This window comes from Pistacia vera, unplaced genomic scaffold (assembly GCF_008641045.1).
Source record: "Pistacia vera cultivar Batoury unplaced genomic scaffold, PisVer_v2 Contig19, whole genome shotgun sequence".
Classification (NCBI taxonomy): Eukaryota; Viridiplantae; Streptophyta; class Magnoliopsida; order Sapindales; family Anacardiaceae; genus Pistacia; species Pistacia vera.
In genome coordinates this window covers 266,731-275,781 of record NW_022195990.1, presented here as the reverse complement: position 1 = coordinate 275,781, position 9,051 = coordinate 266,731, and the positions used below count along the sequence as shown (strand labels likewise).

General features: G+C 32.7%; 2 protein-coding genes across 2 annotated transcripts; one reads left to right on the top strand and one right to left on the bottom strand.

Annotated features, from left to right (window-relative positions):
- LOC116127184 lies at positions 1-1,438 on the bottom strand. The gene is made up of 2 exons (XM_031412835.1): positions 1,162-1,438; positions 1-689 (listed from the first exon to the last, which is right to left on the bottom strand). The coding sequence occupies exons 1-2, from the start codon at positions 1,436-1,438 to the stop codon at positions 1-3; spliced, it is 966 nt and encodes a 321-aa protein (XP_031268695.1).
- Positions 1,439-5,448: 4,010 nt separating this feature from the next.
- Positions 5,449-6,972, top strand: LOC116127201 (copper transport protein ATX1-like). The gene is made up of 3 exons (XM_031412852.1): positions 5,449-5,607; positions 6,117-6,192; positions 6,555-6,972. The coding sequence occupies exons 1-3, from the start codon at positions 5,599-5,601 to the stop codon at positions 6,773-6,775; spliced, it is 306 nt and encodes a 101-aa protein (XP_031268712.1). The 5' UTR covers positions 5,449-5,598; the 3' UTR covers positions 6,776-6,972.
- The last annotated feature ends 2,079 nt before the right edge of the window (positions 6,973-9,051 follow it).

Here is a 9,051-nt window from a genome sequence, read left to right as displayed (position 1 = left end):
TTAATTCTTTCCATAGCGAGATGCCAAGCAGTCAGTGGCAAATATACTAGAAGATAAAAATTTATCCGCTCCTCCTAACACGGGCATTTTGGCTCCAATCTTCGCCCTCGTCACATAATTTTTTCTGTAAGTCTGTCCAAGAATTCCATCAACCATATCACTCAGATTATAAAACTTGAACCCAAGTTCCAAGTGAGCAAAACAATTGTCAGCTGTTATATTGTAGCCATGCGCTCTTGATTCTTTTTCAGAAATTGGAACTACAAGTGCAGTCACCCTGAAACTTCCCTCCACTTCCGCCGCGATAAAATTGGTGTCGCGGCCGGCGCGAGTAATGGAGACAACCGGTGCTGATGGGGACTTCCATGAGGAACCTTCGACGGGAGGACGAGAGATGGAATTGGCATCGAAGGATAAGACAAAATGGTCGATGTTATCGTCCCAAATGGAGGTTGTTCTAGCTGCAATGAAGAGATTGTGGGAGTTGAAGATGACTGAAATGGATTGAACCCAAGTGAAGTCTCTATTCATTGAAGGGTCGCGCTTGCCGATGAAGTGGGCGTTGATATGGAGATTGGCATCTGAAAGTAAACAGAAGTTTTGGTCTTTATGGCCATGGAAGTAGAAAGTGTTGCCATCTCCACCTACAAATCGAGGGTCTTGGCAAACTGCACCAGGGTTATCGCAACCTGTAAAATTTTGGTTTTTAATAGTTATTAAGATATTTAAGATTGATTATATAAATAATTAAGTTATAATGTGTAATTCAATATGTCAACTATTAAACAATTTTATAGAAACCTAGGACACACAATCAAAAACGTCAAGAAATCCTCTGCTCTTCGGGGATGCCCTCAGCACCAAGGAACATGTACGATGGTGTATGGCGACTCGGTTAAAATATGGGTTGAAACAAAATAAAAGAAAGAACATAAAATTTTCAGAAGAAAACGCTATTCATTTGATGAGATAAAAAGGAATATCGAAAATTCTAGTGTTAGCTACTTCCAAAATAACAGAAAGAAAATCAACGATTGGGGTGGGAGAGTCAAAATCGAATATAGGATTCAGTCATGGTATCGAAATGTTTTTTATTGCTTATCACTACCAAACTAATGAGATCTACTTACATTTTAAAAAATACGGAGTAGCTTTACTTACTACAAATAGGTCTACAAGTAACACAGTCAACCAGGCAGGAAGTAGAGCAGATTGAGGGACAACGGTGCCAAGCCTGGTAGCAAGCCGGATATTGCCTTAACTGGCACCTCACTCTGCGTGGTGGTGAAGGAGAAGGAGAAGGTGGAGGGTTGGCCGAGCCGCCGCCATACGTAGCAAAGGCAGAAGAAGACAACCATAACATAATGAGAATGATGAAGAAGATCCGAATGCCCATCAAATTCATCTTCATTAACATAACTGAAGTATAATTAGCCATTAATCTAGATGTTAATTATGATGTTGTTGCGGGTTGTGCATGGCTTAATTTATAGATTAATTTTGTGAACGTTTTACTTGTTCTCTTTTTTTACTGAACTTGTTTCAGTTATGGTATCGGAATCACATTACTGACATTGGCGAAAACATGTGGACGTATAATTAATGTGTTGAGACCATAATTAAAGTGATTAAACTATATAATTAATTTAAAGCTTTTTCATATTATATATATAATTGTAAAACAGACACAATCAAGATTGAGGATCACGGTTCCTCGTTATTGACTTGAAAGATTTTTATGTTATAAAGTGGAAAAATGAATAAATTAATCGTTTCTGTAAGTTACAAAAGCCGTGTCTACAGCATGATTTTAGGCAATTAATTATTAATTACGTTCTGTCTATCTTTTTTTTTTTCTTTTTTCTTTTTTTGGTTATTTTAGCTTGTCAAATTAATTATATTTAATCCTGACAAATTAATTTTTTATCTTGTAAAAGAATAATTAATTGATATTGCAAGAAAGGTCTTGCCACAAATACATATGATCATAGAAACTAGGATCCCAATATTTTTAAGCATCAAATAACATGTATATATTGATGATTTGGAACATCTTTTTGTCTAGTTTCATATAATCTTTGAAGGATCTAAAAAACTATCTAACAATTACGATCCATTCATACAAAATATAAAGTTTTATACTTGTATCCAAACAAGAAAACCTAATAAACAAAAAACATTACTAGCAACCACTACTGTGTGGTTTGATGGTAAAAGAGCAAAATGAGGTTTTATGAGCTCCTGAGGTCGAGTCTCACCCTTGCACTAATAAGAGTGGCCACTAAGGCTCTTACCCGACCAACAATTCCAAAGCTTCGGAGGATTAATTAAGGTGCGCACAAGCTAACCTGGACACCCTCGGTGATCCACAAAAAAATAAATAAATATATAAAAGGTTGCAATTTAGTGTATGCTCTCCAGTTTTCGTCCAATTTGTTTGGATCAATCCAAACCAACACGACTTTTTGTTATTTGTCCGTTAAAGTTCAACTATGATTTTGTATCGCCATGAAACGGTGTCATAAAATGACATCTCCCCTTGTGGTCAGATGACAACCCCTTTAACCACTGGGGTTAGCTATACTCAAAGGTCTTGTGCTCAAGTTGCATGGAGACACACCGCATATATGCAATTACTTTAGTTCATTAGGTTTGTAGAGTATTCCATAACCATAAGACTCGACTGACAATTGCGCCCGATTACCTCAATTATTAAAAAAAAAAAGAAATCGTGTCATAATCTTCAAACAGTCCTCTCGAGAATAGAAAACAATGAAAAGTTAACACTATTACTAACAAAACATCATGAAGTCAATAAAACAATTTTATGAGATTTTCTCTCGTATAGTTTTTCTCATCGAATTGGTAATATATTAGTAATTGAAGCATTCACATCTAATGCAAAACTTTGTATGAATGAGGGATAGATATTAGATACAATGAACCTGCTCTTAATTAAGAAAACCAGACATTAATTGTCTGAATTAATAAGTCCAAACACAAAATACAAACTAATATATATATATAATGCACAAAGAGATGTATTAAACAAATTGTAAGATTTTGAGCTCATTTAATGATGGTGATGGCTGATGCCATGGTTTTGGCTCTCGGTTGTTTGACTCAACATTAAGATTTTGATGCATAACCAACCCTTGAATTATGTAAACTAATTATAAGCAAATTAATGAGAAATTGATTTGTCAATAAGGTCTCCGTCAATCACTCATATATTTTAAGTTAATACCAAATTTAATAAAGATGTAATTTTATTTTATTTGATAGTTGACTTATGCATGTGGTTTAATTTGATTAACCTGTTTAGAGATGATGTGGTTGATGATCTACCTAATTTCTGTTTTTATTCAAATTATAATATTTTATTTTCTAACATATAAAGCTATATGTTAGACCATACTAAACCAAATAACAACTATACTAGGTAATCTAGCATTTTTAAAAGAAAAGAGTAATTTTATATCTATTATTTTCTTTTAATAAAGGTTTTGACATCGAAACAAAATAAATTAAAATTATATTTAAAAAGAAAAAGAAAAAGAAAAAAATTATTGGTAGAGAATCTTAGGGTTCATGTTGTACACCACAATTTAGATGGGCTTGAGTCATCCTATCCAACATTTTCAATAAGAGTAATATTATACCAACAATTATTTCTCACAAAATTTCTCTTACAATCCTGATGTGGCAGCTCACAATTGACTAATTTGTAATTAATTAGTAGGACTCATGTGAGACCTATTGTGAACTGACTAATTACGAACTGTCACTTTAGGATTGTGAAAGAAAGTTTATTAAAGAAAGTTGATGATGTAGTATTCTTTCAATAATCGTATAAAGTATCCTATAAGAAGGCACTTGAGATAACAAATTCTTCGGGATAAAGTATCCTATAAAAAGGCACTTGAGATAACAAATTCTTCAATAAAAATAGTGATAAATCCTTGGGATGGTCAATGGTACTACAATTCTCGAACCACTATTGTGTTGTACTACTACAATGTTACAAGTACTAACATTTTTGTACTACTCCAAATGCTTCCCTTTAAAGCATTTCTCCATCGATCTTTTCTAAGATTTGGCATATCAACTCAACCCAAACTCAAACTAAATCCTTTCCCAAATGGGTTTGGTAGATCTTCTTTAACAGACTTTGATCACGACACCCCTAAATTTATATAATTGGAGTGGCTGATAATCGAGTGTCCACTGAACCATTAATGCGATTTAATATTTACAAATATAAAGATATAATGGACAGTTATTAAATCTATAGTGGAATTTAATATCGGATACTTTTGTTTTGTGCCTAGAGAACAAGCGTGAAAGTATAAATAATTTTTTAAAAAATTATTATATTTTCACTTTATTCTTTTTTGATTTGGTTGATTCAAACGGTTTTCTCGCTATTGAAGTTGATGACAGTAGTCGAATGTCCACTGAATCATTAATGTAATTCTATATTTACTATTATAAAGTCACGATTATGATTGTATATTTAGAAGCATGCTTATAAGAGTATTATGCTCTCTTTTTTTTTTTTTGTATTTTTTTTCTTTTGAATACACGCTGTCATTAAAATCTTAAATAATTTTAATAACAAGTTTTTTGTTTTTATCATATTCTTTGTTCACTTGAGTGTTATTTATTGGTTTGTGTTGATATTAAAAGAATTAATAATATGAGAAAAAGAGATCTATTTAAAAAAAAAAAAAATGAACTTCAATTGCAATATTATTGAATTAGGCTTTAATTAAATTAAAATAGACATTTTTTTTTTTTAAATGCCAATAACTCAATTAGAATTTAGCCCAACTCAACCTTTTGTCTTGTAAAGGTTGAGAAGAGATTGGATTGTTGAGAGTATTTTTAATTTATTTTTTTTAAACGTTTTAAGCACTAAAAAAAAATATATATATATATATATGTATTTCAAAATATAAAAATACAGAAGTTGTCTGAAATATCTTAAATATTTAAATTAAATTAAACAATTCAATTTAAATATCACATAATAAAAAAAATAGGATTAATAATAAAATAACAAAAATTCCTCTCAGGTTTCTAAAATAATAAAATTTTTCCATTGTAAATGAATTTTTAAATCGCCAGTAAAATTCACTCTGACAAGAGTTCATAAATACTCATATCTTTTATTTTAACACCTAAATTCAGGAGATTAATGTCATTAATCCGTAAAATATTAATTAACTTTAATTTCTTACATTATGACAATAATAATATTACGAAATTTTTTACTCCGATATTTATCAGTTTCAAAAAAGTTTCAATTAAAGAAATAATATGATATTAAATTTTATTTTATTTTAAAAAAAAAAACATAAATTCTACTACACGTGAGAACCGTCCCATATAAGTTGGTATCCCGAAAACAAGAGGCGCGTACGCAACTAAAAAGGTGCGACCCACCTTCAAGAAGGAGGATGAGGACAAAAATTGACTTATCGGTATCTTAACCCGCGACTCTCTCTTCCTTTCTATAAAAGCCGAGACACCTCTTATCAAATATCATCGCCGTTTCTATTTCTTTTTTCTTCGTCATTTCAAACTTCGAAAGCCATGTCTCAGGTATCCTCTTTTTCTTATATTTAATTAAATCTCTCTGTTTCTGCCTTTTAATTTGGGTTATTAATTTCTATGCGGGTTCATGTTTGATTCTTCGAAGCAGTTTGGCCATGTTTCTCGTATTTTATTCTGGGTTGAAATCAAAATTTGGCCAATTTCATAATAACTTTGGATTGAATTAACATGGGAATGTTTAGATTCATCTGAATTATAACTTTTTTTTTTTTTTTTTGGGCTGAAGATCTTGTAATTGATTACAAATTAGTAGGCCTTGTGCAATTTTTAAGGGGGTTTCGATCCCTTTTTCATATTTGTCTTTCAATTTTTGATTTGGGATAACAATAATTCTTTGTACCTATTGGTTTTGAGCATATTTCTTTAAGGATTGTGTGAACTTTTATTTGTGTGTGATTGAGAATCAAGTTTAACGTTCTAATTTGGAAAGTCTATTCCCTGATTATTTTGTGCTTCGTTTATATGGAACCTCACTTTATTTTTGTGTTTGATTGCAGACCGTTGTCCTGAAGGTTGGTATGTCATGTGAAGGCTGTGTTGGAGCAGTCAAGAGAGTGTTGGGCAAAATGGACGGTGTGTTTTTCCTGTGTCATTTCTTTATTTCATTGCTTATATGAATTCGCTCTTGAAAGTTTTTGATAATATAAAAACTGAATTTCATTACTTAAAATTTAAGTAGCTTTGTATCTTTTTTATGCATATTAGAGAACTTTTGTGTGGTTGGTTTAAATCTTTTGTGTATAGCTAAGCTGAATTGTTAGTGAGGTTTGCGTTGAGACTGGAGCATTTTTATGTCATCTCGTATAACATTTATTCATATTAAATTATTTGCTATGCAATCATCATTGGGTATTTTTGGTTTGCTTTGCTGGTTTTCTGTTATTATTATCCTGTTTGATAACAGTCGCCGGTGTGTTTTCCGTTGCTATCTTCAGGTGTGCAGAGTTTTGATATCAATTTGAAGGAGCAAAAGGTGACTGTGCAGGGCAATGTGCAGCCTGATGCTGTTCTTCAGACTGTGTCAAAGACTGGGAAGAAGACTGCGTTCTGGGAAGAGGAGACACCAGCAGCAGCACCAGCGCCAGCGCTGGCAGAACCAGAATCAAAGCCTACTGAACCAGAATCAAAGCCTACCGAAGCTGTCGCTGCTTCTTAATGTCAGCAATCCATTTGCTTTGTGGGAATACATCTTTTATTAATGGTTTGGACCTCGGTGAATTTACTATGAATTTGTGTGGACTGTCAAATATGTATTGCACTTCAACTTTGAAGCTACAATAAGTTCTTGAGTGCTTTTCTTCTGTATTATCATCTAAACAAAATACAAGTTCCTTTAGATATTTTCATGTCTTGTCTCTGCCCACCATTAACATTTTGGTAAATTTTTTTTTTTTTTTTTTTCTGTGGGTGAATTTGGGCGTTGTGCAATATGTAAAGATTTTTGGAACACGGCCACAGGTTCTATTTGGATTCTCACTGTAACAAGCTTGGCAACCGGAGAAAAGTTTTCCAAATAATCCACCCCATAAATTTGATTGTAGCCTTTGGCCACTAATCTGGCCTTGTATCTGTCTACACTGGTTTAAGTTTAATTTTATAAACCTATTTTGTGCCAGTTGGTTTTTTTTTTCAGGTGGTAATGGAATTAATTCCCAAGTATGGTTAGACTCTAAAGCATCAAGTGCAGCATTCATAGCTTTAATCCAAGCAGGATGTTGGCAAGCTTGATGATAAGAAGTAGGTTCTTGGATTGCTGAGACATTAGCTAAGAAATTGATATATGTGTGTGATAAACAAGGAAGATCAATGTAAGGGTAAGTTAGAGGTGCATGTATTGAAGAAAAATGAGATTTATCAACATATGAGAGTTGTTGGGAATTATGATAGTGTAGCACATAATTATTCATCCATTTTGGTGGCTGTTTAGATCTAAGACTTTGCCTAGGTAGAGAATGTGCAATTGGAATAGGTGAAATGTTACTAGACTGTGAATGCAAGTCTATATGATCAGGAGAAATTTTCAGGAAGCAATTCATCAGTAATAGGTTTAGTATGCATAACAGTATCAACTCTAGGTGATGAATGAGTTTCTAACTCAGTAGAGGGTATAGAATCAGAAATGTCAAAATCAGACGTAGATTGTGGGTGAGATGTGGCAGGTAAATAATCATTTTCTGTAGGAAACAAATCTTTAAGATCAGAAGGAATTAGTGGCACACATGAAGAATTGATTGCAGTAGAATCAATAGAGAAAGGAAACATATGTTCAAGGAAAAATACATCTCGAGAAACAAAAATTGTTTTAGAAGATAGATCATAAAGCTTAAAAGCTTTCTGACCTTGACTGTAACCAATGAAACAACACCTATTAGCTTTGGGTGCGAATTTATCCTTGTGTGGCAGTGTATAGGTTGCATAACAAAGGCAACAAAAAACCTTAAAAAAATCATAGGTAGGAATCTGTTTATACAGTAGTTCATATGGGGATTTCCACTGAAGGACTGAGGTTGGTAACCTATTAATGATATGAGTTGCCATGAGAATGGCATGATCCTAAAACATAACATGCATATTAGCTTGAAAAATCAGGACTCTAGCTACTTGAAGTAGATGTCTATGTTTTCTTTCAACAATACCATTCTGCTGAGGTGTGTAGACACATGTTTTCTGATGAATAATGCCTAATGTATGAAATAGTTGCTGACAATTAGAATTGAGAAACTCAGTTCCATTGTCTGTTCTAATGCTTTTAACTTTAGCATCAAATTGGGTATCTACAAGATGAAAGAAATTTTGCAAAGTAGTGAATGTTTGTGTTTTGTGAGAAAGGAGAAATGTCCACACTGCCCTACTGTGATCATCAATAATGGTCAGCACATAATGTGCTCCTGTAACAAATTTTACTTTATAAGGACCCATAGATCCAAATGAAGTAAATCAAAAGGTTTAAGAGATATGGTTCGACTTATAGGAAAAGGTAACCTAGACTGTTTTGCTTTGTGACACACATCACAATCTGAAAAAGATGCATAAATAGATTTATCAATAAACTATAACTGATGCAATGCATTCAAAGAGCTGTGACCAAGTCTCTTATGCCAAAGAGATAATAAGCAATGATCTACTTTATTAGCAGAAAAAGAAATGTTACAAGCAAGAGATAAATACTTAGTTGATATAGCATGTGTTTTTGTCTTATTACATGTAGAAGAATTCCTAAAATGGAGACTGTTTTTGTCCAGAATGTATAAATTCCCAACTGCTAATATTTCTTCATTTTGTAGGTCCTGCAAAACACAATGTTTTGGATAAAAGGTAAACTTAAGATTGGCATTAGCAGTGAGTTTGGGTACTGAAAGTAAATTAAATTTGAAAGATGGAACATGTAGGGCATCATGAAGGGTTGGTTTAGAGTTTAATAGGATGTTTCCA